Here is a 27,030-nt window from a genome sequence, read left to right as displayed (position 1 = left end):
ATAGGTAACAAATACATCTGAACTGGAGCCAAACACATGAGGGGATTCCAATAAATATACTCAACAGCAAAATGACTGAGTCATTTTGTTTTCACTCATTCAAACCCCTTTAGCCTTCCCTGCACTGAAAGGGTCATGCTGCCTCATCTGTTCTCTACTTGGATCATTTCCCATAAAATAAGGGAGCAATTTGCCAAGTGTATGAGGTAAGTATTTCCAGAGCTACACTCAGTTTTTTCTTTGCTTGAAAGGGAGGAATGAGCTCAGGCTCACATGGCAGTTGGCCATGACCTGGGGAAAATACCCTTCTGGGACCAACATCCCTTTGTGTATTTCTGTTTGAGAAACACTGCAGTTAGTTTGGCCCACAGGCCAGTTTCCTTCAGTGTTATGCCCTTAAAAAAGTGTCTTTCAGAGCCTAATTACAAAAGTTTTTGAAAACAATAACCCCTCCAAACAAATAACAAACCTTTGCATTTCTCTGATCTGTATAGAGCAGCGTGTCACTTCTGTGTGATATTCTGAGGGAAGTTGAGCTTGTTTTCTCACATTCTATATAAGCATTTTATATGCTTAGGTTTTCTGCTCATGGTGCTGATGTTGTGGCTGAATAGATGCAAAATTGAATAAAGGCAGTATCCTGTGATTTTCTTGCCTCTTTTCCAAACTGAAGGCAAGAAAGTGAGAGCCTCTGTTATTTTCTTGTAACTGAGGTTACAAGAGAGCCTTGCATACAGCAAAAAGTAAAAGCTTTTTCAATTGATCCCATAACTTTGTGACATGTATTTGTCATAGCTTGAGCTTTCTGTTCTTACCTACAAGTGTAACTTCTTTTGCGTACAGGAGCTCCTGCTGTGAACTGAGACTCAGTAGAAGGTAGTCAAAAAGACTGGATATCAGCCCAGGATGTAGTTATAAAGATCACAAATTAAGTAATTTTCTTCACTTGTGACTTCCTTACCATCTGTAGTTAAATATTCCATCCTGGGTCTTCTAAACCTCTTCTCCATGTCTTTGGTTAAACCCTAGAGAAGCAAACTGAGTAACAGGTACTACTTAGATGTGGGGTTTTTTTTCTCTATTGTGCATCATAGCCATGTAGCTGTTAAATGTGTATGCTACTCTGAGTATTTTACTGGAAAACTCAATGAGCAGGTTTTTTGGTAATGTAATCATTCTCTTGAGGGCCTAATTACCTTAAATGTGTTGTGAGTGACAGTTATGTGTAGGCACACAGTTTGTGGTGATTTGGAGTGGGGCTGTGGCCCAGCCTCATCCCCAGTGGGCACAGCTGTGAGCAGCAGGTGGGCAGCACTGACAGCAATGAGCTGTGGAGTGCCCAGGCACTGCCCAGTCACAAAGGGAACAGAGGGCACACAGGTGCAATGCATGAACATGAGGGGTATAAAAAGTTGGGCTGAAGAACAAGAAGGGCAGATGCTTGAAGCCTTCTGACGTGGTATGGTGTCACTGTATGGGCTGAAGTCTTCTGATATTGTTTGGTGATAATCTGTGTATGGTGGCTGTTTCAACTGTGGCATATGCTTTGACAATTATGTTTTTTCATTTTGCTTTTATTTCTTCCTTCCCCAGACATAGTTATTTGTATAGGGTAGCTGTACCAACCTCCTTTAGGATGGAAAAGCAGGAAAAAATGGTGGATTTGATCTAATTTCTTCGTATTCCTTACATCTGATTTTTTTTTTTTCACTCTTAAATTCTCTGTTCTTCTGCAGCCAAACCAAATTGTAGTGGAAGAAAACATCTTGGTGTCTCGTTACATCAGCAATCCCTTGCTCATAGATGGTGAGTGTTGCTTAGGAATTGCTCTTCTCCCTTCCCCCAACCCTGCATCTAAAGATCTCTGCAGCCTTTGGAAGAGTTTAGTTGAATAATTGAGTGCTCTAGCTTGGTCTAGCATCAGACAAATCTAACTAGAGAATTCATTAAAACCTGGAAGCTTGACAGCTGGGATAGGTTCAGGCACCTATGTCAGCAGCAGATAATGGGTTATTGCTCTCAGTCTATTGAAATTCCTCAACTAGTTATGATGTCTGAAAGATACTTACAGTTATCTTGCAAACTGTATTTCAGATTTCAAGTTCGATGTGCGTCTCTATGTTCTGGTTACATCCTATGATCCACTTGTTGTCTATCTCTATGAGGAAGGATTGGCCAGGTATGGGAGAAGTCTTTGTTTTTTTGGTGTATCTGCATTTGGTGATCTAGACATTTCTTGGCTTGCCTCTCTACTCCTGAAGCAATAGTAAAATGAGAGAAGTACCAGTTAGGGAATTCTGCAGAGTTTAAGTAGATGCTACTTCATCATGCTGTGTCCCATCAGGTTTCTTCATCTAGATGATATGATCTTGAGTGAGGGATTTTATTGTTTTTATGTATAATGTTTTTATTCTGCAAGATAACAATTTTCCTTTGCATGTAAATTGTGAAAGACACTTAGAATCAATACTCATCTGCCAAAAATACCTGTTTTTCTTTGTCGCAGAAGTTTAGCAAAATATTTGTCTGTAGTAACTAATAGATTTGAAGCAATCACCTCTCTGAATTCCCAACAGATCAGAATTTTAACTGTAGTGATGTTTGAGAAAAGAGCGCCATACAATTGTCTTCAGGAACAGTTTCAAGTAATGCTGTATCTTTCTTATAATCACTCTGATGTATTCAAAATATCTCTAGGGTTCATGTCTGATATGTCTCTGACTTGGGTAGATACTGAATCCAAATTATCTTTGTCTCAAGAAGATAATGAATTCCAAAGAATACATAAATAATGACTCCACAAGAAATATCTGTTAACCTGATGAACACCCTTCAGGTGTGTTGTGATGTGCCTCTGCCTGCAAAGATAATGTGAACATGTTTTTCCCTAAAAGGAGGCAGAAAGGGGGAGCTTATCTTCATAAGTGGAAAGCTTAACAACTATTCCACTTTAGCAAGGGAGCGTTAAACATGACAGACATGCAAGACTTTTCTCTTGGAAACTAGCAGGTAAATTGTAAGCTGCTAATAATTGCATGTTTTTCAAAAGTGAAAAGGGAATCAAGATAGTGTAGAATTCCATCATGTTCTCAGAATGAGCAGTACATAGCAGGCCTTCAAAAATAGGATTTGCAGTGTCATTAATATCTTAAAGGTGGTTCTGGTGATCTTGTAACAAAGGAGTTTACATCTGGGAAAATCCGTCTGTATAAACACAAGTGTTCTATTCTGAGGATAAGTCTGCTTTTTTTGCCAGTAGAGTAATATACTTTGCTTGAGGCTAAGTGTGTGGAAATGTGTATCTGAGTATCTATTCAGAAACACCAGTCTCAGCAATTCTGGACTCTGTCTTCCATGCCCATCTATCAGCAATACTTGCAAATAACTTTTCAATGTTCTGAAATCCTGGGCAGTTTTATGTGTGTTTAGAGTCCATTTGTTTAAGTTATAATTAAATCTGGTGACCATGGTCGTGACACATGACAAGTGGAACATATGTCTACAGGACACCACAGTATTACTATTTAAAGATCTCCTTTCTTTCAAATTGCATTCCATTCTTCAGCTTTCTTGAGAGGTAGATAGTATATGGAGACTAAATGTGGCACTAAGTATCTTATGGTCTACTCTACCAGTACAACTATAGAAGAGGTGTGGAGGAAATGAAAATAATGAGCCGTTATCTCTCTTCCAAGAGAGTTATCTGAGCTATGGTGGGTAGCTCTGATTCTGTTACTGAACTTCAACAGCCCACTGAGCAGTTTCAGCTGAAGTGTCAGCTATGGCTAAAGACTTGTGGTTGAATGCTTTCATGTGATAGCTGTACGTTTATTGCAGACAGTATCTTTAATTATCCTTAAGCTTTTCCCAGATACTGTGGCTGTACAGCTGGTATGTACATGCTGCAAGTGCTGGCAAGCTCTCTTTGGAGGATAAGGCTCAAGGTGAGCAGAGGCCGATAAAACTTTAGGTGGGCTGTTCTGGGTGGCCTCCAGATGGCACTAGTGGTCTTCAGTTGCAGCAATTTGTGTTTTCCCCATAACCCTGCATTCTCAGATTCAGTTGGTGAGAGGTAAAGAACCTGGAGTTACTGGATTATGGCCTCCTATTTAGCTGTTTTTCCATTCATTTTCATGTGAGTTATGTGCTGGGACAGATCATTGTATTGCCTCACATAGTGTAACGCTTTGGTTTAAAGCTGGGACAAAAGTTTAGCTCTGCAAGGGGAGGGAAATGTTTGAACCTGGGGGAGTAGAAGCTGCTTTTAATACTTTGCTCAAGGAAAAAACAAAAGATGCTGCCTAAGGGTAGAAACAATTTCTAGCAGAGAACTGGGAGGTATTGTCAGGACCTGGAATCAAAGGTAGTGTAAAAGCAATCCAAGGTGAAAAATACGAGCAGAACAAAGCAGTCTGGTTTTGGAACCTCAGCTAGTGCTTGTGATGTACTATGGTGACTTTTTGAATTTGCTTTCTGAAGGCAGATGCTCTCTGAAGTGTAGTAAGGATGGCCTAGTTTGGTGTTTTAATTTTTTGTTTCCGTTTTCTTTCTCTGAAAGGTCATGTTCGTCTCTAGTGTTATGCTTTGCATATTCCGAGAGGAACCTGACTGTTTTGGTAAACTTGGTGGCCTCTACCAGAAAAGGAGTGCTATGAGGAAACCATAAGATGTAATGATCTTTACAAGGAGATATTGTTTTGGTATAACAAACATTTGTGATATTTGACTGGGTATTTCCTTAGCCTTTGTTTCTTCTGGTACAGCTAGACTTGTCATGACATGATCTAGAGTGGAATTTGAAGCTTCAGAGCTGAGGAGAAGTAAGAGATTGTGGATCCAACATTTTTGTACCTTCTATTTCACTTTCCAGTTTTCATCTGAAGGTGACAGGAAGGATATGTACCCAGATGTGTGTAACAAGGCCTTCAGCTGTTGTGCTGGAAGTACTAAATAACTTTGGCATGGGCAAACCAAATTGTTACCTCTCTCTTTTTTATTTTTTCTTTTTTAATGCATTTTTCAGGAAGATAATGACTTCAAAATGTTTGTTGGGGGCTTTTTGTTTGGTTTTTTTCTGTTTGTGTGGTTTTTTGTTTTGTTTTTTAAGATTTTTTGTTTAAGGTTTTTTTTTCCAGCTTATCTTCTAAAAGACTACCGAGTAGAACATAGGAAGCACTCATGTTGAGTAGGTTCCTTTTCTAGCTATTTCCACCCTACTTCTGTGGAATAAGCTGTAGAAGGGGACATAGCCTCAAGTGAACAGAGTCAACTGTCAGACTTCTGGAGAGTTAATAAGAGTGGTATCAGTGAATGTGCTGTGGCTTTATCTTTTATTACAATACAGCTTTTCTAGTCATGCTTTCCTCAAACTCTATCAAAAGTCCTTGCATATTGTGTGCCTGGTGGACCTTTAGAAGGAACACTGCTAATAGATTAATTTGGAGATATTCAGTGATCTGTTTGGAGGGAGTGGAGTGGGGATTTTCCTCTCTTACGTGAGGCTTGAAATAAGACTGAAGCTGTGCATAAGACATAAAGCAGCACAGGGTGACCTAAGATTCTCCTGTTGGATTGAACTCTGTGTTGAACACTTTTCTAGTACATATTAAAAATAAACACAGTGTACTGCCATACATCTGTTAAATTGGCAGATATTTAGTAACTTTGTACTGGAAAAGACAATTATAATGTAGATTGGTTGTCTGTGATCACAGCCTGGAGAATTGTAGCTGGGACCTTTGCATTGAAGATATAAGTTCGGAAAAAGATTGTCATGGCAAGCTTGCTCCAGGTGTGCCTGATGCACACTCTGTTATCTGATCATACATTAAAAATCTCAGTAGTTTTATTTGAGATTTCCAAAACAGGCAGTGTAATATATTTATTGACATGCCTTTTATATCTTAGTTTGAATAAGAGGGTACATTGTTAATAAACCAGTCTTAATTATAAACTTTGACATGCTTTTGAAGGTGACTAACCAAGCCCAGTTATGTGGGAGTCACAAGGCTTCACTTATAGCCAACTGCTGAATTGGTGGATTATGCTGGTTTTTGGAGGGGCAGTCGTGTAAGTGGGGAATAACAAGCCTGACTTGTGCCTGAAGTACAGCTGAAGAGAACATAAGGCCAGGAATAGCTTGTGCTATTATGTGACTCATATGCTGTTCATGAGTCTTCCCTGTTTTGCTAGTTTTCTCTCCTAACTTCCCCTCCTTCTGTGTGGCAGAAAGGAGCCTGGTGGACCTCTTGCTTGGTGCCTGCAGGCGTGATGAGGGCTTGACACAGTCTGGGAATTCATAGTGAAATGGCCCCTTGTTTTGGGGAGACTTCTCGATAGTCTGCTTTTTCTCTTAAACCATGTTTAGACAGCCCTATTTCTGAGCTTGAATAGCTGGAAGGGTTGTAGACCATCAGGAACTTGTCATTCAGATTCACACTGAATTTGAAAAATAAGTTAGTGAAAAAGAAAACTGATCTGAAACTCAAATGTTCTTGCAAAAGGCCCAAGGAGCAGCAGTTTGGGGGAACTTCCCAATGGCACACAAGGGTTTGATCTGGGGTTAGACCGCTGGGCTTTGCAGCACCTGCCACTAGCTGCTGTGCTGCCACCTGAGCTCACACCACTCAGCCTAGTGACACCCTTCCTTCAGTAGCCTGGCTTTCTAATTGACACTGGCTCCTCTGGGATATTTACCATTTCTGTGCTGGATTCCTGTGGTTTCCAAAGAATTCGGGTATTTGCTTTGAGCCAAGGAATTCACATTAGCTCACAGGCTGTGCTTAGGCCAGAGCTGGCTGAGCTAGCTGCAGGAGCTCCATCCCTCTTGCAGTAACCCCTGCCCAGCAGCCTCTGCTGCTTAGGGAGTGCAGCTCATTTGTTTCTGCATGGACACCTGGGGTCGGGCTGCAGCCACTTCAGTAGACATTGCCACATGCAGAAGCTGTTGAGCAGTGTTATTCACTAGATGTACCTGCTGGGCTTCATGTCAGTGGATAGATTATCAAGCCAGACAGCTTTATGTTGCTTGCTTACTTTTTAATTAAGATAATCAGATTCAGATCACTGAGGTGAATAACTACTCAATCACTGGGATGTATAACTATATGACCCTACTGTTGTGCTTAACAAACAGGCTGCTGAGAGGTTGCTGACAGTCTGAACAATGAGAAACTAGAGAATGTGAGAAATGGAACATGAGAGGTTCACCAAATCACAGAGTAGCTGAGGTTGGAAGGGATGTGGTCTAACGCCCTGCTCAAGTGGGGGTCTAGTTGCTCAGGACCATGTCGAGATGGCTTTTGAGTATCTCCAAGATCTCCAAGGAGGGAGACTCTCCAACCTCCCTGGGAAGCCTATGCCAGTACTTTGTTATCCTCATGGTGTTTTCTTGTGCTCTGAAGGTTTAAAATCCTGTTAATGGCAATGCATAAATTAAAAACATGCAGACTCGTTGTGAAAAGATTAAAAAAAAGTCTGTTTTCCCCCCTGTTCCTGCAGACATCTGGTTAAGCTGCTCCTGGATCTTGTTCTTTAACATAGAACTGATTGAGTAATTTTATTCAGCTTTGATTAGAGAAAGTGCCATCATAGATGTGTCACCAAAACTCCTTTTTATGTTTAGTAATTACCTTACAAGCTTTAGCTCCTGATCATACTCGATTGCTAACTGACATATCAGGTAGATGCTGTGAAACATTAATTTTGGAGGTAGGGGGATTGTAATGGTCTTTAGACTTCCGTTTTCTGTCCTGTAAAGAGCTACGTTCCCTAAACTAAGTGGTAGCTAATAGACTAACAGGGATGCTAAAGTCTAATGCATGGGGAGGAATGAGGGACTGGGAAAGTGACTCCAAGCATAAAACGTGAGGAGCATGCTTGTAAAAGCACTATACTGATTATTTCCAGGACATTTATGCAGGAATTCTGTGTGCAGTCATGGAAAAGTCTATCATAATGTGTGCTTTTTTGTAAAAGTCATTTGAGAGAAGAGGGATAACTATTCTTTCCTTCTTCCCACTCAAGTCTTTTCCCTTCTCTTCTTTTCCATTCTCTTCTTTTCCCAGGCTCTGACTAGATGGCTCAGATAAGCATTCCAGAGCTGTCAAGTTTCATGCAAAAACATGTAGCATCTTCTGTAAATATTTAATGATCTCGTTTACATGTTTCTGAAATGCCTTGCAAACTTTACCTTGTGGTTAATACATTTCCTGAAGTAATACTGGAGATAAGGCGAAGAGTGTTGTACAATCCCTTGGGTAATGTCCTGCTGAAAATTATGACAGTAAAAGGGTAGTTGTTTAGGTTAAGGCAATGTAGGGATGTGGGTTAGGGGCCAAAGTTTGGTATGGTGGATTTGGGGACTTCTCAGTGTGAGTTCTGACATGTTTTGTAAACTGCTAGGTGAGCAGGGAGAAAGCTTGTGTGGCACTTGTAGAGAAAGGTGACCTATTGCAGGTAGAGCTTAAGTGTGGTTATTAGGCTTTTAATGAACCCTTACAAGAAAAGGAAGGAAGACTGGAATCTGTGAGTGTCTGAATACCAAAGGTGAACCTGAGGCATGACAGGGAGGCAGAGAACTGGGATGTCTCAGATGTTATACTATTAGTCTGGAGGTCGAGAGTATTTCTGGTGTCTGAAGGAATTAGTGAGGATTTTTCCCTTAATTTTCTTTTTGTGCTGCCCAGGCTACCTGCTGCTGCTACGCCACCCATCTGCTTGCTTTTGATTGTTCTTTCCTCCTCTTTGATCCAAGATGAAGTACAGCCAGAGGGAAGGGAAATGTGCTGTTGGGGAAGGTGAGCTGTGTAGCAGTGTGTAGTTGCTGGAATAGAGGCTGGGTTGTTGCCTTCATCCAGGCTGCAATATGCCTGTGTGACTTGGCTGTGACCAGCTGAGACATGAGCAGATGTATGAATATCGCTTCTCTTTTCTACGCTTTGAATTCAGAAATTAAGGCCATCTCCTCTGTCGTGCTGGAGAAAGAGAAGCTGCAGTGAAAGGGAAGGAGGCTGCCAGAGCTGTTCCCAATATGATTGCAGCTACTTCTGCCTGGGAGGCTGTATTACAGGCAGCAGTTTGTGTGGAAACTGAACAATGCACAGTCAACCTTAGTTTAACCTTTCTGCTTTTCAGCTGTAGTTTTGGGGTAAAAACTCTCCTATAATACTTCTGCTTAGAGGCTTTTGGAATCAAATCTCTTTTAAACCATGTTAGAGTATGTCCTTAATTTTCTTAACTTAGCCCTTTCTTCAGATATTAAAATGGCAAGATTCATTAGAAGGGGAGGATCTTTGGGAGGATGGGACTGCAGTAAGGCCAGGTATGCAAGTTAATGAAAGTGAGTATCTTTAGTATCACTTGCAGTTCATTTTCAACGGTGAATACAAGCAATACATAGCATCAGGACATGGGAAGGTGCTTCCTATATTCTTGCTGCTGTGAACTGTGTTATCTCCATGTAATGCATATCTCAGAGATGACCCAGGTTAATGCTGTCAGAGAGGACCATTCCTCTTGCATCTTCTCCTGCACCCTCTCCAAGTACATTGACAGGTAAAAGAAGTTCAGTCAGGTGGTTAGAACTTGTGTTATAGAGAAAGCAAATCTGTATTCAGGCCAAAACAGTTGATATTCTTCTGATGGTAGATACAGAGCAGACACTCGTTCCTTTCTTGGCTACCTGCATAATATTTCACATTGTTAATAAGAAGAACTGCTGGTTTAGATGAAGTGGGGACAGAAGAATGTACTGAAGTGGCACAAAACCTTCCTGTCTGACTAGTAGAGGAAAATTTTACCTTTTCCTAGTTTTTTTTCCACTTGAAAAGTCCTACAGTAAAATTCTATGTAAGAATTAAAAGCAGTGTGAATCCAGTTGTTGAACCACTCAGCCCACACACACTTTATCAGCAGTGCTTGTTAAGTGTGTTGGATCTCTGCATTGTAAGGCCTATAGAGTAGTCCAGAACTTGGACAGGAGCAGATCACAGTGGGGGAAAATGACAGTTGCTTGAAGCAGAATAAGAAGACATGGCAGAAGATAGTGTTTAGATGAGTTTCCCTTGATAAAATAGTCTTTTTTGGCTGAAGGTGGGCCTCCACGTGTGGACAGTCCAGCCTCTGGTTTAGAAGTACTCTTGGATTCCTGTCTGATTGCAGGCTCCCACATAGCAGCATCCACGAGTAATGCTTTGGCTCAGAAACAGTCCTGTCCTGGCAGATGGTGATCTGGACTCATGTACTTGTGCCTTCATCACTCTTTGGCTGGATTATAGCAATATGAGACACCTGGGCATGAAGCCTTTAGTGTTTAGAAAAACAGTTCATGCAGAATATTGCAGCATATGTTTGTGGTAAGTTCTGTTACTAGGAAAACACAAGGCTTGCCCTTTATTTTCTGTCCCTGCTTAGCATATATTTTTTGAATTGCTTTTAGGCTCTTGGCCCTTATCTTTTAAGTAACATATATTCTATTCTTAGTAGTGGCCCAGAATGAAATTGGAAAAGAACGTTGCCCTTAAATGAAGTCATCTTCTAAAAGATTATAAGATTCCTCAGGAGTTTATTCTAATTTCAGGTTTACACTTTGAAAATTTTACTGTTTTTCTGTTTTACACTATTACTGTGAGGACTTTTCCTATGACCTTGGTTTCTCTAAAATAATGGTAAATTTCTGCTGGAGCAAGACATTCTGTAGCCTGGGAGTCTCTCGTCCTTCCTGAAGAGAGCATGTGTGGTGGATGAGCAGCATAGTTACTACAGGGGCAGAAAGATACAGTAAGGTATACTCTGAAAAGCTGTAGAACTGTGGAGTACTGAAGGTAATTGTAACTGGTATTTCAGAGGTAGTAACAATCTTCCATCTCAAGTGAGTAAAAACCACAAAAGTGTAAAGCATGTGGGCTATTTGCTTGTCCTGTGCTTCTGGTCTATTACTATGCCATCCAGAAGCTATTGATAGAAGCTCTAGAAATAGCTTGGATTTTCCATTTGCAGGCTTGCACTTAACTTGAGGCTGGTCAAACCAGCTCTGGCTGAATGTATTAAGCATTGGATTATGTTGTTTAAAGCTTGGGCTTTTTAGGTAGTGTATATTACTAGAAATTTTTGAGGTTTTTGGTGCATTACTGAAGTTGCCTGTGATGTCCTTCAAGATGATAGCATCCTAGCAAAAGAGAACACTTAGGTACTGGGAACTCTGGAACACGGTGAAATACCATCTGAATAGATAGACCCCATGGAAGTATTGTCTGTGTCTGCTGGGGTCCTTATGATTTATTTGAGGATGAAAAATTAAAAGCATAAGCTGAAAAGCATAGTGAGCTTAATTGCCCTCTGCTTGGAAGTACAAAGGGAGATTTGAAATGGCTCTCTGATTGTGCTCAGTATCTTCCAGGATCTGGCTGAAAGTATATTTCAACAAGATGGAGATGATGAAACCATAAATAAGAACCAAATATATGACAGGGCTTTTGTCACTGTTTTCAAAACAGAAGTGCTAAATCCAGGAAACTTACAGTTAAACTGAAAAGAAATTCAAATACTTTAAACTGTGGAAATATGTGGAAAGGGGATCCAAACTTCCAAATGCTTTTGTTGCCAGCTGCTCTGACTTCGTACATAGTTAAAGCTGAGAAAAATATAGTGCAAAAATATTTTTCACTCTTTCAACCTTGCCACTTAAAATTAATTATATCACGGGGGGTCTGTTTTCCCCCCTGCTTCCACATGTGTATTTAAGGATAAGTTTAAGCATTTTCATGGATTTGCTGGTATAGTTCTTATGACAACAGGTATTTCTCAAAATGGCTACCAAGTGAGGGCAGTAGTAGCATCGTTTTAACTGGGAAATAAGCTATTTATTTTTTGGCAGTTCTTTCTAAAGTAAGGATTATGGGTTTTTTGTTTTTTTGTAACTTGTTAGCTGTCTTTGTATAGTTCAGCCTTTTCTGAGCTATGGGAAATAATTGGGGAAGGATGAAGAAAGATGACTAATAATGAAAAAAATTGGAGTTTTTTAATGTTCTTAACATTATTTAATTGCATAACCAGATGATCCAACTTTCTCTCACTCTTCCATTTTTCCAGAAGCATGTCTCCTTTTTCCTGTATTGAGGCTACCTCTATATCTACTCCCCTTTTTATGCAGCTTACCCTGCTGTGTTTGGTACATACTTTTTCTCTTGGTGGGGCTTCTTTGGATAGCATGTTTGACTCTCCCCTTATCCTTTCTTACTCCCCTTATCTCTTTTGAGACATTGGCATCTTAAACTCTTGTGGAAGAGGAGGGTTTTCAGAGTGAAGGTGTTTTGGTTTTTTTTTGTTGGTTTCTTGTTGTTGCTTGGGGTTTTTTGAACTGGAACATGCTTGCTTTTATGTGCTATGGTGATTATCAGTGGCTCATACTGGTCATTCTACCTACCAGATACTCTGGGTTATGCCCTCAATTTTTTAAAATTGATTTTTCTCCAAAGTCCGGGGCCTGAAGTATGTATTGAATCAAGATTACATATAGTGTAAGTAAATGATTGCAGTTAGGCTCGATTGCTATTGTAGGTCCTATAATGCAACTATTCTATTGCATTATAGTCACATTCTATGACATTATTTTTTGCTTGATGTATCCCTTGAGGATAAAGTGTAAATTGTGTTAGATGAAGTTTCGTTACATGAATTCTCTCCCTGAATGTTGCTGTTGAGTGCTGTGTACGGTAGTCTGTGATTTGTAGTGACATTCTTGCTGTATCTAGCAAGAATGCCACTTGTTCAAAAAATACTGTGAATTTTTATTCCTCTTTACAGATTTGCAACAGTGAGGTATGACCAGGCATCCAAGAACATTAAAAACCAGTTCATGCATCTGACCAACTACAGTGTCAACAAGAAGAGTGGGGATTATGTCAGGTACTTGGCTGGAAAATGCAACCTGTTCTTTAGAGCTTGGGTCAGTTTACCTGACTTGGTCTAATGCTGATCCACAGAGGTAGGCCGGTGGTGTCAATCTCCTTCTTTCCTTTATTTTTAGCTGTGATGATCCCGAAGTAGAGGATTATGGAAACAAGTGGAGCATGAGTGCAGTGCTGAGGTACTTAAAACAAGAGGGGAGAGACACTGCAGGTCAGTAAAAATCCTGTTCTGTTATTTCTTTGTTGGATCTTGATCATCTCACTAGTGTGAATTCTAAGAAGTCAAGTAAGAGCCCCAGTGAGTCCCATTTAGCACCAGAGCAGGGTGGAGGGAAGCGTTGTTCCTTGCTCATGAGAGCTGTGCATTTATTCCCTATCCCTGGAGAGAAAGCCTAACCCCTTCCTTTTTGCAACTAGTATTCTGAGACTTTCTCAGGGTGTGTTTCTTAATATTACCTACATTTCCCGTTTCTTAAGGTCATTCAATTCCTTCTAAAAGCTTCCCTCCCTCTACTGCTCCCATGGCGTGTTCAGTCTGATGAATGACCAACCTCTGGACAACTGTGCCAGTTTGAATGACTCTTGGATGTGGTGTCATCTTTCCATGGCTCAGGTTTTTGCTGGGTGTTTTCATTTAGTATGTGTTTCATATAAAATAGTTCCCTCTTTCACACCTTTGCCAGGTCTGCTGGGAGTAACTGCATCTGCTGAGCAGAATCCGGGTATATCCTTTAAGGGATAATTTACCTGTGATACTTGAGGCATCAGTAAAATTGCTGATAGCACTATGGCCCATATTGCAAATGTTGCCAAGGAAACCTTGAATGTTGGAGAAAGGGTTTTGAATCTGACTTGAGATGGAAGTAGACTTTCTTCCATCATGTGCGTGCATGGCTGTCCAATCCCTTGCACCATATGTGTTCAGCCAGCTGCGAATGCATAGTAATTAATACATCTCCACACCTCACCCCAACCTCAAGTGTAAAATATGCACTCTTAATAATTAAGCAAACTCCTCAGCAATGCAAGCAGATTTCTTTAACTATCCATTACAAGACTTGCACCTTTCTCTGATGCATCTGGTTCTGGCCATAGGGAGTCAGAATGCTGGCTGAAAAGTGCTGGCCTTGTCTGGGCTGGCAGGGTTTTTGTGCTCTGGGTTGTTTATGTGTGCTGGGATGTTTCCATTCTGTGTTGGTTCCGCTTAGTTTTCTGGTACAGAAGTTCACATCTGAATTTGCTTGCATGCTCTTTCTGTAATTGTTCAGGTCCCTGCATGTCATCATCTGAGCATGAGAAATAGTAATTGTAGACCTAAAGTAAACTCTGTAGTCAAGTGGTTTCTAGAAGATACTCTTTGAAGCAGAGTTTGCCAGATGTCTCTGTGGATTTGCTTGTGCTCTCTTTGAGGGGTGGGGAAAGCTGTCCTTTCATCTTTATTAACTTCTGAGATTATGACTCCAGTATTCATTCATTTCTCCCTTCTCTCACTTTTCTATTGCTTGTCCTTGAAAACAAAACCGGTGTGGTGTTCTTTCTATTGCATGACTCATCCCAAGTCCAGTGTAGAATCCAGGTCTACATCTAATGTACATATTTTTTTGCCTTTTGCTTCCTCTGTCTGCTTAGACTCCTGTTCCTGAGCTCTGTTCACAGGCTCATGAAGGAGCTGGAGAGTGCATTTTTACTATGGATTATCTATAGGTCAGCAGGACTGGGAGCTGTCACCAGTCATAAAATCTTGAAAATATTTATGAACTTTGGTATGGGAACAGCTGCTTTAGAGGAAGGTGCAGTGTCACAGAGCAGTTATCTCATAAAAGTTCACAAGAAAAATTGTTACGTGTTGGTGCTATGGCTTATTCTATGTAGTTTGAAGGCTTATCTCACTAACCCACTCTTGTCTAACTCTTATTTAATCTGTCCTAATACTGAGTGGGCAGTGGTCAGACTCCAGCTGACTTGTGCTGGTGTATTTGCCATATGTTTGTTTACCTGCGCTGGACATATACTGACATTTACCATTCTCACATTCCCATTTGTGAGTATTTTTGCACTAGGATACTTATGCATGTCTGTTTACTTAGGCTTGCATGGGTTTCCAAGCATCATTGCTTTGTCATCCATAGGGTCTCATGTGCTTTGATTCACAAAGGTGTATCTCTATTTGTATATTCTCATGCCTTCCTGGATATTGTGCGTTACTTCACAATTCACTTTTTTTTCCTTTTTCCTCCTCCCCCTTCCCCTCCTTGCAGCACTGATGGCCAATGTGGAGGACCTGATTATCAAGACTCTAGTTTCTGCTGAGCTGTCCATTGCATCAGCTTGTAAAAGTTTTCTTTCACATCGTGGCAGCTGCTTTGGTAAGACACTGGGGACATCTTTGTTGATTGCCTGTTGAGTACTGTTTGGAACCTCCAGCTTTGTCATGCTAGAGAGAAATGTGCATTCCCTAGTGCAAGAAAGCTGGATGTTGTTTGGTTTGGTTTTTTTTCTTTAGCATAAGGCTTGGTGAGGGCAGGGGGCATCGAATCTCAGTTCACCCTGCATCACCGCTATTGATCGGAGTCTTGTGCAAGAAAATGAAAACAGGATGGTGAAAAAGGACTTGAAAGGGAACTTAAGGAAGTGCTGTAAAGTTGGTGATTTACTAGTGCCCTTGCAAAGAATGGCTGTGGGTGATTAAGCACGTTTTTAGAGCATTTGCTATTTTCTCTTGAGGCACCTAGCAGTGTAGTTCTGCGTTTTCCTCCGTGCGTGCGAGGGCGCGGAGCAGCCGTGCGCGGCGGGTGATGGGCGCTGCTGCGAGCGGCCGCGCGGGGGCGCTGCTGGCAGGCGCTGCGGCGCTCGCTGGGGCGGCTCCAGAAAGCGGCGGCTGGTACCGCGCTCTGCCTTCTCCCGCTTCCAGCGGCTGCTTCCCAGCCTTCCCTAAAGAGGCCTCCTCCTGCTCCTAGCCGGCCTCCACTCTTGTGGATACATGCACGAAGATGAAGTCTGTCAGTGAGTAAACCAAAGGCCGAGCTTGGCTTAGGCCAGCCTGTGTTTAGCTATTGGAACTTACGTTTAAACTAGCTGCGACAGGTCAAATCCCTTTATGTGGTCCTTGAGTTGCACTTAAATATTGACAATTCTGCAGCTTTCAATGCCCCAGAATAAATGTATACTTGGATATTTGAGGATGATAAGACAGTCACGAATTAAGGAGCCATGACTGATAGGTTTTTTAGTTACCTCCCAAAACTAGCTACCTCTCCCATGAGTTTCTCCTGACTTATTCTGACGCCTTTGTTCAAGATTGAAGGACCTGGTCATACATGGGGATTTATGAGTTAGTGCCATTTCACTGAGACTATTATCTTTTTTGGCTAGTTGAAAAAAAGACACATCAAAGCCACTTTAGCTGCCTCTTTTTTTGGCTTCTCTCTTTTCCTTCCTCAGTTGAGTCTCTAGAGCTGTGTATATGGAAACTAATGTTCTTCATGTACTTTCTGCTGGGCCTGGCTCTGAGGTTTTCCCACTTCCTGCTGCCTCCCCAGGGCTGCACTAACCACCCTCTCAAATGCTCCCCCACAAATAAACTGTTTTGTTCCGTTTATTTCAGTGTAAACATAAATTAAGAGCTTCCCAGGAAAGAGAGCTTAAGTAGGAGCCATACTGCTTCCCTAGGGAGACTTAGGCATTTCCAGAGCTCAGTACTCTCTGCCACCTTCCCCCACAATTAAGTAGTGGTCCTTGTCTCAAGGATTTGAACTTCTATTATGCTGTATGGTTCATTTGTCTTGTGTGTGTCTTGTACTGACACTTTTTGGTTGTACAACTTTTAACCTTGTAAATGTTCAGTTTTTCTAGCTGGAAGTGTTCATAATGGTTTAGTTCATAGTTGTTAGCAGGAAGGAGAAAACTGGGAATAAAGATTTCAAGGCAGCATCTTGAGTCTCAGATGAGTTTTTTTTTTCATTCTGAGCTGTGAGCAATGAAACTGAGTGTGTGTCCTGAGGAGGGCTGATCATGTGAAAAGTATCTCAGACTTCAGAAACCTTTATCTGAAGTTCAGATACCGAGATGGGTCTTGTTTGCAAGACTTGTAAAAAATATAATTAAGTTGTATTCTACTTTAGTGCTTGTAATGCTGTTATAGGGAATAGAGTCCTGTACAACTGCCATTTTCTTCCTAAAAAATTATATCACTAGTACTTATTTGTGCAGATGAGGTTTTTATTTCTCTAATAGTTTAGTACTACAGTGGTCCTTCAGTTCTTTCACAAGTGTTTTTATATGTAATGTACTTATTTCCTGGATTTAAAGGAAGAGAATTCATTTGTGGTTTATTTATTTTCTGAGACTGGTGAGACAGGCTGATTCCTGCTACTGCTGCATGCCTAGAAAGAGTGCTAGGTCAGGATGATCCTTTTTCTACTGTCAAAACAGAGTGCTGGTGACAGTTTGTGTAAAGAGTGAGTTTCATTTTGGCCACATGTGAGCTATTTACTGCATTCTAGTAATAATCAGTTTTCAAAGGACTTGGGATGCTCAGTTTTTTTCTCTGAAGTGCATCACAGAAGCAGTGCAAGTACTACATGATTTTGTTGCCTTGTTCATGCGCTGTTACTAACAAAGGGATCCCAGTCATCTATTTTGTTCTTTGAAATTAGCTAATAATTCCATATGTAAAATGAAGCTCCTAGTAGAAATTGTTTTAACCAGGAATTCCAGAGGAGAGGGCACGCTGCAACTCTCCAGATTAGTGCACTGTCCTGAAGCTGGTCACCAGCTGAGTTGATGGTTACCTCTAGAGCCTTCTTTAAGAGAAAGATAGGGTTTGCACTTATTTGAGGGATGTGACATCTCAGTGTGGGAACAGGAGGCACAATAGGGCTGCATATGCCCAAGGTGATTACAGACTGCATTTTTCTCCCTCTTGAAGTAAGCACTTCTGGGCAGTCTAGAAAGAGCAGTAAGGCCTGCTTTCAGGCAGAATGAAAAATTTCCCTGTGGAGTGGTTTAGTAGGGTAGGAAATGAAGGTGGCTGGGTACAGCACATATTTTTGCCAGCAGCCAATGTAGCACCATTTTATGCACTCACTGAAATGTGACCCTAAAGAAGCAACAGATTGAAGACCTCTTGTTTAATTTACATTCTAGTAAACCCAGCTGTGACACTCGAGCTTGTCTGCAATCAAGAAGGCAGGCTGGCCAGGATAGGGTAATGGGCATATTGATCCCACCAAAGCAATGAGTTTATTATTTAACTGCTTCTGTGTCTTAAGGCTGAACTGGTCAGGCTTTTGCTTCTAATCACATTTATACTGAGAAAAAAAGCTAACAATAAAATATTGTATGACTTGAGTGGTGCTGATCTGGAGCTAGATGCTTTAAAAGGTCATTTGTGCTGAATCACCAGTTTCTCAACTGCCTGTGTGGCTGTTCTTCATGAACATTAAACTTTCTTAGTAGTATTTAGGAGAAGCCTTTTGTAGTTTTGAACAGTGCTGGCCTGCTCCATTCTGAGTTTTCTAGGGCACTAAAAACTTGGGATTCTTAAGGAATTTCTATACATACTTGATGTGAGGTGAGTCCATGCTTAGTGGCTTAAGTCAACAGTACATGTACCATACACATTTCCTATGTTTTTCTAGTTTATGTCACATGCTACAGAAAAGCTAACAGGGATTTCCTGCCATTACCTTTTTCTTACAAAGCTTAATCCATTCTATTTTTATTGCTTTAACATCAGTCTTTGCTTTGAAGCCAGTGTGTAAAGATGCCATTGGATTGTCCCTAGACTCCTCTGGCTACAAGCAGATTCAGGAGACCTGTACCTTTCAAGACAGGTGTTTTGATGATATGATGGGCAAGGTAGATTTTGAAATGTAAATATATCTTCAGATTTGACTAAACTGTCAGTTGAGTGTGAAGGGTAAAATGAGTTCAAGGGATAGGTCTTCTAGTCTTAGCTTCTATAGGAACAGGGGGCCTATCCCTGCACTGTTTTTCTTACTTGTCCCTTCATAGCTCTAAAAGGTACCCATCTGATATTGGTGATTTAGTACCCAGAGCTTGGTTGAAAGATTCAAAATTCCTGTTGCTGCAGAAACTTTGTTTCTTTAGGAAGTTGTTCTTAGCTTGGTAGCGCCAGTTTTTTCCTCAGAAGGCTGGAGCAGACCTAAAAAGCTTTTATGGCTGGTTTTGGGAGACTTAGGAAATGACCAGCACTGTCAATTTCTCATCAATGGACTTGTGTTACCAAAATCAGAATCAATCCTGGCTTCTCATTCTGTCTTCTACTGCCACTGGCTCCTGTGGTGGCATTTGGGTCTTTACCAGATAGATGACGTGAACGTGAGGAATACCAGGTTATTCTTGTCTCATGGCTTTCTTGAGGCTAAGGTTCTTGGAGTGTAAGAACTTGGGCTAATGAGGTTGGGAAACATACTCTCTTTATCCTTCACTTCCATCTGTAGAGTCAGATGGCTTTTATTTTGGTCTACCTAGTATTATATTTTGCTAATTTGGGCACTTGAGTTTGTTGAGGACCAAGTAGAAACATATCTACTCTTATGTTCCTCCGTGTTGGAAGGGAAGTTAAGTGATGTCCTAAAGTGGTTACTGGGATATTAACCTCTTTGCTCACTCTGGTATCACCCACTGGATTGATCAAGTTTCTACCTTGTGAGTGATAAATTATTTACTCAGTAAGATTAGGATTATAAAGGCAGCCCAACTTGCACCAAGACTCCTGTTCTTTGATGTTAGCCTTGAAGCTACTTGTCTCCTCTTGTTGGGTCCTTTTCTGTAATAACATAGAGAAAACCTTTCTCTGTTAAAATAAAGGTCTCTTAAAAAGGAAATTAAACATTAATAAAAGAACAGAAAGAATAGGAAGGAAAAATGGAAGACTTGAATTTCAGTGCAAAACTTCTTGCAGTACGTCTGTAAATAGGCTCCTACATGAAACAAGGAGATGGGTTTTCATTGCAATATCAAAAAAGAGTTACATGCTGTGCAATTTTTTTCCCCCACTGTTTGTCCCTTCATGACTTCAGGTTGTCTCCCTTTAATTGTAGAGTATGTACTTTGCAGTAAAACTTTTTTTTTCCTCCAGGGGACAAACTGCAGAGAAAGACCAGATTTACAGCAACCCTTTAGGAACTGAGCTTATTCATGCTCTGCAAAATCATGAAAAATATGTTTATGCTACTGTCCTGTTGCTTGTGACTTAGTTTCTGTACTTGCAGAGAGTATCAAATTATTTGGGGATATTTTGTCACAGAGAGTGCCGGTGCAGTCTTGGAGAGGATTGCAAGATAAATGTGGAATACATGGGAGTTTACCAGAACCAAAAAGCCTGAGACTATCTCTCTAGCCTTTGTCTTGGTGTTAGGTAATGTCATTGACAAAAAAAATCTCTGGCTGAACTGTTGCTGTTAGACTTCACTCTAAAGCTAGGCCTTCTTTTGGGAGTGGGAAGTTCAGTCAGCAGTGACTTCTCTATGGGGATTAGAGGAGGGAAGAGGCTGAGAGACTGTTCCTGCTGAGTCTTGGAAACAGTTGGTAACTCCTGATATAATTCCAGACCTTAGCAAACTGTACGGGTGAAACATGCTTTTGTGGATTCTAGTAGCAAGAGAATGCACTGTGGGAACCTGGTACCTTAGTTTCTTCCCTCAGTAACAATAGTGGCATTTAGGTGGCTTGTGGTGAACCTACCATTGCCACAGTGTGAGGCATGTTTTGCTCTTTTGGTTGTTCTCTTTACTCTCTCTGCTGAGGGAAATGGCAGCCTTGCTGAAATTGGTAATTGCAGAGGATATACTTTTGATTATCCTATGCTCATGTGACTCCACATCTTTGTCCTGCCTGTGTATTTATTTTCTCAAGTGGTAGTGGAGTTTCACAGTGGAAAGGGTACTGTGACTACTGTTTTATCTAGGAAATACATTTTCCAAATGTGTAAGAGAGCCAGCAAGATATTTCTGGGTAAACTTCTGACTGTTGAGCAGATCTTTGTGCTAAGCCCTGTTTGGAATCTGTGAGGCTTGGTTTAATTGCTAGACCATGGATATTATGTAGCTTCTGATACCCTGAGGTAGCAGAGACATCTGTCTTAAGGCTTGTTGATGTGTCTCAGAATATGTGAAACAAGGGGCATTATGGAACAACAGTGGAGACTTCCTAAGTCATTGCAAGTGGCTTTAGAATCTGTGTTTAACAATGGAATTAAATCAATAGGGATACCCTGAAGAACTTACTGGCCTAATAAATAAGGCAGACACAAGGGAAAGGAATGTGAAGCTCTAGCAGAATGGTTAGAGCTAGCTGAGGTTGAAAGGTTTCCCATGTGTATTTGAAAAAGTGGACAGAATGACTAACTGGGTGGGAAAGATGGAGCTTTAAAGAGCCGGCAATTTGCAAGAGAATTGTGTGGGAGAGGAGGGCAAAGTCAGAGGAGCCAAAACACTAGGAAAGGGCCTCCCAGGGGCCAAGGAAGGGAATGGCCAGCAGCAAAAGAAACAGGAGCTAGTCAAAACAAAATGCACTTCTTCCTGACTGGGACTGGGAGGCTGCAGACCAGCAGCTGCTGCAGGCCCACTCATTGCTTCTCTGCCTTGGGCATGAGCTGCCGAGTTTTCTGTGCTGTTAATAGTCATGGCTTTTCACCAAACCTGAGACTATTTTGAAATAATGTATTAAAGTCATCAGGAGTTTCTCCTGGTCAAAATGTTTTGCTAATATTTACACTTAAAATCCCCACCTTCTCCTTTTCTCTCTACTGCAGCCATTCCTGTCTGGGGAGCAAGAGAAAAAAATGTAGATTCAGCCTCATTTCTTTGGAGTGACCCAGCTCTTTAACTCTCTGCTGTTTTGTTTCCCATTCAATGTCTGGCTACAGACTCTAGAAGAGTGAGCAGGCAATGCTTACTTTTCTGCCATTTCCCCCCTTCCAAGCCTCCCCCCCCATGACCCCAGCTCATTAACTTCCCATTATAAGCTGCATGAGCTTTTGCACAGCTGTCTGCATGGGAAGATCTTGTCAAGCAGTTCAGCTCTCCAGAGCCAGCATCAACATCAGGCAGGCGACAAAAAGCCAGGGCTGCAATTCAAGGAAAGAACCATGGCAAAGAAGCTCTCCTGCTTTTATTTATGGCACTAGGGAACTGGTTAATTTCATGAAAATCCTTCTCTGCCAATTCCTTGTTTTATTGTGTTTAAAAAAAAAAATGCTTAAGTTGCCTGATGATTATGAAGTCTATTTCTTAATGCTGGGAGAAGGAATTACATTAATGGAAACTTTTGATTTACACTCATCTTTGTGTAGCATCCTTCTTGAAGCTCTTTCCAAACTAGAGAAAACATGTATAGAGAGTAAAATAGTAAAATCAGATTTGGAATGGGATACTGGCTTCAATCTGACCTGTATAGAGCAGAACGTGTCTAGCAGATGTAATATGTTATTACTGTTTTAAAAGCTAAGGAAAAAAAATATTTCTATTGTGGTTTGCTGCAAAGTGGCAAGGTATCAATAAACTAAAAAGTTATGGGAGGTTGTCCACGTAGATGGAATTGCTGAGGAGAAATCTGTTGTAACCCCATGGGGATATTGCAGAAAACATACAGGAGTAATTGAGAAGAAGCTGATGCTTGAAAGGAGCAAGATTTTTCTCTAGCTGACTGGAACAATGAATAAAGGGATTAAAAAGTGGAAAGGAGAATGAAGTTTTGTTGTTTCCAGGGTCCAGTGGAAGAAGTAGATTGAACCTGCTAGTGTCAGTTCTATGTGAAAGGAAGTAGAAGAGTTCTGTGTGAACTACAGCTTGTGGGCAGTAAAGTGTTCTTAAGTTTTCTACATCATACTTTCCTAATATTTTTCTTTCCACTCTTTCCCCCACAGGCAGAATATATTTAAGTTTAATTCTGAGGAAGTGAAGATTGCCACTTGAGGAGTGTTATTATTTGTTCATCCCTAGAGAGTTTACTGGATTTAACATATATAGTTGAGATAGAAATGACTTGGTAGAAACTACTGTTGGACCTTACATGAATGCTTAAAAGTGCAGTAAGGTGAACTTAGTGTCTGCTGTGTTTTCAGAGCTGTATGGTTTTGATGTCCTTATTGATGACACTCTGAAACCCTGGCTGTTGGAAGTGAACCTGTCCCCATCATTGGCCTGGTAAGTGATTCCCAATTTAATATGAGGCAGGGACTGTTGCTAGAGATGGTTGTCCTTGAAACTTGTGGTCCTAGGAGGGCATGATTTCATGATGCCTGCAGATTTTGTTCCACAGCTGATGGGCAGAGAGGATACTTGTTTGCTTTTTTTCCTTTGGATGAACAAACTTACTGCAGCAATAGGTTTTAAAAGAGCCCAGTTGGGATTCTATTTACTCTTTAATTATTTCTCTTCTGTCGTCACTGTTAATGCTTCATAATCTCTCATTATAGATAAATTCTGGAGCTCTGTCAGACTATTGTGTTGGATTTCAATCTTCTTGGCTGACAGAAGCATTAAGATTTTGGAGTCCAAGCAGAGTTCAATCAGTTACACTTTACTTGAGTATGTAGAGGAGTTCTTGGGTTCAGTTTGGTACTCTAATCACATAAATTCTAAAGAGTGAGTGTTGACTTGGCCCTTATGCTGACCCTCATGCTTGAATGGAAATTGAGAATTTATTTTGGTATGTCTCTCAGCTATGATTTTATGTGGAAGAGGCATAGTTAAGTGTGTTTTTTAAGAATTCTATGACAGTAACCTTTATTTAATTCATGAAATGTAACATACATGCATCCAAATAAAGTGTTTCTAGCCTTAAGGAGAGTTTAAACAAAACTGTGTGTGTCTGCATTAGGACACCAAAAGCTGTGGAAAAATGATAAACAGATTAAGCCATTGCTCTCTGATCTTTACCTATGTATGTGAAAATCACCTATTTTTCTTCTAGTTTTTGTCTGTTTTAAGAAGGCAAAGAAACTATATTGGGAGATATACTGAATACTGATACATTCCTCTCATTTAATGCCAGAAAAATAATTCATATTATCCTCTGTTACATGTGGGGACAGCGATGCTCCTTTGGACCTGAAGGTCAAAGCTAGCATGCTCTCAGATATGTTCACTCTTGTAGGTGAGTGAAACAAAAAAAGTCTTCAATCTTTCCCTCATTTTAAAACCAGTAAAAGGTAGGTTTATGAGCTGCATGTTACTAGATGAGTATAATAGATGTGAACTCTAGTTAAGGAGAGCAGCTGTATTTAGCACTGAGAAGTGATATATGGACATTTGAACTTGAGAATAATTGTCTGTTTGTGATGCTTAGGTGGCTTTAAGAGTCCCTAATTTGGTATTTGGAGACACTGCCGTCTCTTTAGCTTTCAGAGTTAGTATTTGTGCATTTTTTAGGTTGAATTTGTGGGTTTTGGTTGGGTTAGTAGAATTGGAGTATTGTCTAGAGCACAGTGTCCCTTGCATCTCGATTTAGTTGCTTGATGCAATTTGCTGCACTAGTGAAAGAAGTAGAGTTGTCATCAGATACACTGCTCAGCTGTTTAAAAAACCAAGTCTATCTCTGTGCTGCTTTCAGTAACCCATTTATTGATTTAAGTACTTGGTCTTGAAGCAAGTTTTTGTTCAAAAAATGTGATGCAATTGCAGTTAGGATTAAACAAAGCAAGGTATATAAAAAAAGAAAAGGATCCTTATTGGTCCTTGGGCAGGGACAAGGAGGTCATGTATTGACTGAGATTGTGAACAGAAATTCTAGATTCATCTTTCAGGGCTTGTTTGTCTTAAAGTTCTCATGTGGCTCTTGGTGCCCTTAGGCTTTGTATGCCAGGATCCTGGCCAGCGGTCAAGCCGGAACATTTATCATACGTCCGAATCTGTCAGAAGAAATCCATACCAGAAGCTGCAGGTAAGTGACTTTTGCAAGCCCTGGCTGAGGAGGAAGTAATTCTCACTGAATCTGACTTGGGTGAGAGAGGCAGTGAGCGAGATTATCTGGATTTCTAATATAACTATGGAAGATGAAATTTTTAGCTGTGGGGATGGTGAGGCACTGAAACATGTTGCCCGAAGAATTTGTGGACTCTGTATCCCTGGAGGTGTTTAAGACTAGGCTGAATGGGGCTTTGAGCCCCTTGGTCTAGTGGAAGCTTCCCTCCCCATGGCAGGTGAATTGGCTCTAGATAATATTTAAGGTCTTCCCAAACCAAACCATTCTGTGTTTCTCAGACTCAGGGGATACACCTGAGGTCTGAGCTGTTCAACCACTTGGATTTTGTTGTAGACAACAAGCTTCCAGAACCCTGGAGCTTATAAGTGTCTTCAAGACCTTCTCCTAGGTGAACATCTTCTTGCATTTGAAGCTTAAGGCTTCTTTCCCATTCTCTTTTGGAATTTGACCTTCTTTCCCATGGATCACTGGACTGAGGTCTCATGTGCCTTGCTGTGACTCCCCCTTGCCTTTTCTGTTGAGGTAGTGCTTTCTCAGCACTGTAATGTTGAAGGACAGTTGTTCTCTATTTCTTTTTGTCTGTGAAATGGATTCCATAAATATCTGTGGAAATGGAGCATTCACAAAAGGCAGGGAGATCTGTTATGTCACTTGGACTTTCAACTCAGTTCTCAGGCAAATAGGCAGATGGTGTTCTCTGACATCTCTGCAGCTGTGATGGACATGCAACATGGCTGTGTAGCTCAAGTTCAGTTAGGAAATGACAAGTCATTTTTGTTCAGTGACAGTGTACCAAGACACTGTTCATTTTTGTATAGTGAAAACTCACAGAAATTGCAGTATTTTGTTTCTTGTAAAACTCAAGAGTCTTTAGTCACTGTGAGAGAGGCAAATAGCTGGTAAGATGAGATTTGAGTATCTTTAGGATGCATGTCTGAGTCTGAAACTTCTAAGACAAATGTAATAATGCTTTAAATACATATCCCTCTGACTGTATAGGTGCTCTTTGTAGCAGAAAAAAGGTACGTGAGATAAATTAGGAACCATTCAAAAGAAATTGCCCTTCTTTCTTAGAGTAATGTGATCGGATTCTGATGATTTGACAAAATTCTACAAGACAGTCTCAGAAAATTATGCTGTTGTAAAGCATTGAATTTTAAGGAGGCTTTCAAATTTGTTTTGCTTAATACATGCCCACAATGAGATGTAAAGCTGGCCAGTTGAAAGTTGCAAAGATTTGTATGACAGTACATTGATTATGAGATAGGTTAGTTAGAGGAACCACCCTAATCTATGTTTAACAGGAACAGGTTTGTAATGTCGTGATAAAGTTTTACAGCATTTTTTTCTTAAGTACCTAAGTGGAAATCCCATAGCTAAATAGGTGTTTAGATCTTTCCATGGTCTCGGAATGTTTTAGCTTGTTCTTTGCTGAATAAATTTTATCTCAGATTTTTGATACCTGTTCCAATTCTCTGTTGCAAAGGGTATATGTCATCTCTTTTGTTTTTTCCTATCTTCTTCCTGATGTCTTAAGTTTTGATCATTCACATAGGCTGTTTTTAATCATTGCAGAAGTTACTGCTTGGAAAAGAACTGTTGGTACCAGTGCTCTTGAGAGTTCTCTTGAATAATTGTCTTGAGATATACTCTTTTCATAGTTTCACCAGACTGGATTGCAAGTTTCCTGTGTAATTTCTTTGGTTTGACTCTTTGAGTGTTTCTCCCTCTAGAGAAATGAACAATTTTGCTTCTTCCTTTGTAACTTCTTGTTGATTTGGGTTGGAGCTCTTTTAATTAATCATAAGCAATGGAGGGACCTCGATCTGTTTTGAGTAGACCAACTGTAGAGAGGAACTTGTCAGTAGTACAGCTAGAAATGATAGATAGGTCTCCAGAGAATCCTTTCTTACAGTATTTGCTTCTCTTGGGTGTTGGAGAAGAGGAAGACAGCCTGAATACCACTGAAGACAAGAAAAATCTAAGCTCTGATGAGTGTTTTCTTTTGAATCTATACCTGTCCTTAAACTGGTTTTACTTGTAGGCCTGATACCAGGTAAGTGTCAAGGGTACTTCTTGACTTTCTGATGTATCTACACCTTTTGTAGAATGCTAAAATAGTATATTTTTTTTCCTTCACAAGAACTGAATATTGTTGAGATATTGAAAT

The 27,030-nt window shown here is 40.6% G+C and overlaps 1 protein-coding gene across 1 annotated transcript in view; it reads left to right on the top strand.

Moving 5' to 3' along the window:
- Window positions 1-27,030, top strand: part of TTLL5 (tubulin tyrosine ligase like 5) — a 122,562-nt gene that overhangs the window by 9,262 nt on the left and 86,270 nt on the right. The window contains exons 8-15 of the mRNA XM_021542789.2: window positions 1,737-1,806; window positions 2,095-2,179; window positions 12,805-12,906; window positions 13,028-13,119; window positions 15,167-15,274; window positions 22,999-23,080; window positions 23,971-24,032; window positions 24,727-24,818. Of these exons, the coding sequence (XP_021398464.2) occupies window positions 1,737-1,806; window positions 2,095-2,179; window positions 12,805-12,906; window positions 13,028-13,119; window positions 15,167-15,274; window positions 22,999-23,080; window positions 23,971-24,032; window positions 24,727-24,818 (693 nt within the window). The remainder of the gene's footprint in view (window positions 1-1,736; window positions 1,807-2,094; window positions 2,180-12,804; window positions 12,907-13,027; window positions 13,120-15,166; window positions 15,275-22,998; window positions 23,081-23,970; window positions 24,033-24,726; window positions 24,819-27,030) is intronic.

This window comes from Lonchura striata, chromosome 6, assembly GCF_046129695.1.
Source record: "Lonchura striata isolate bLonStr1 chromosome 6, bLonStr1.mat, whole genome shotgun sequence".
Lineage (NCBI taxonomy): Eukaryota > Metazoa > Chordata > Aves > Passeriformes > Estrildidae > Lonchura > Lonchura striata.
Note: the sequence above shows the minus strand (reverse complement) of the source record. Positions and strands in the feature narration are given on the sequence as shown.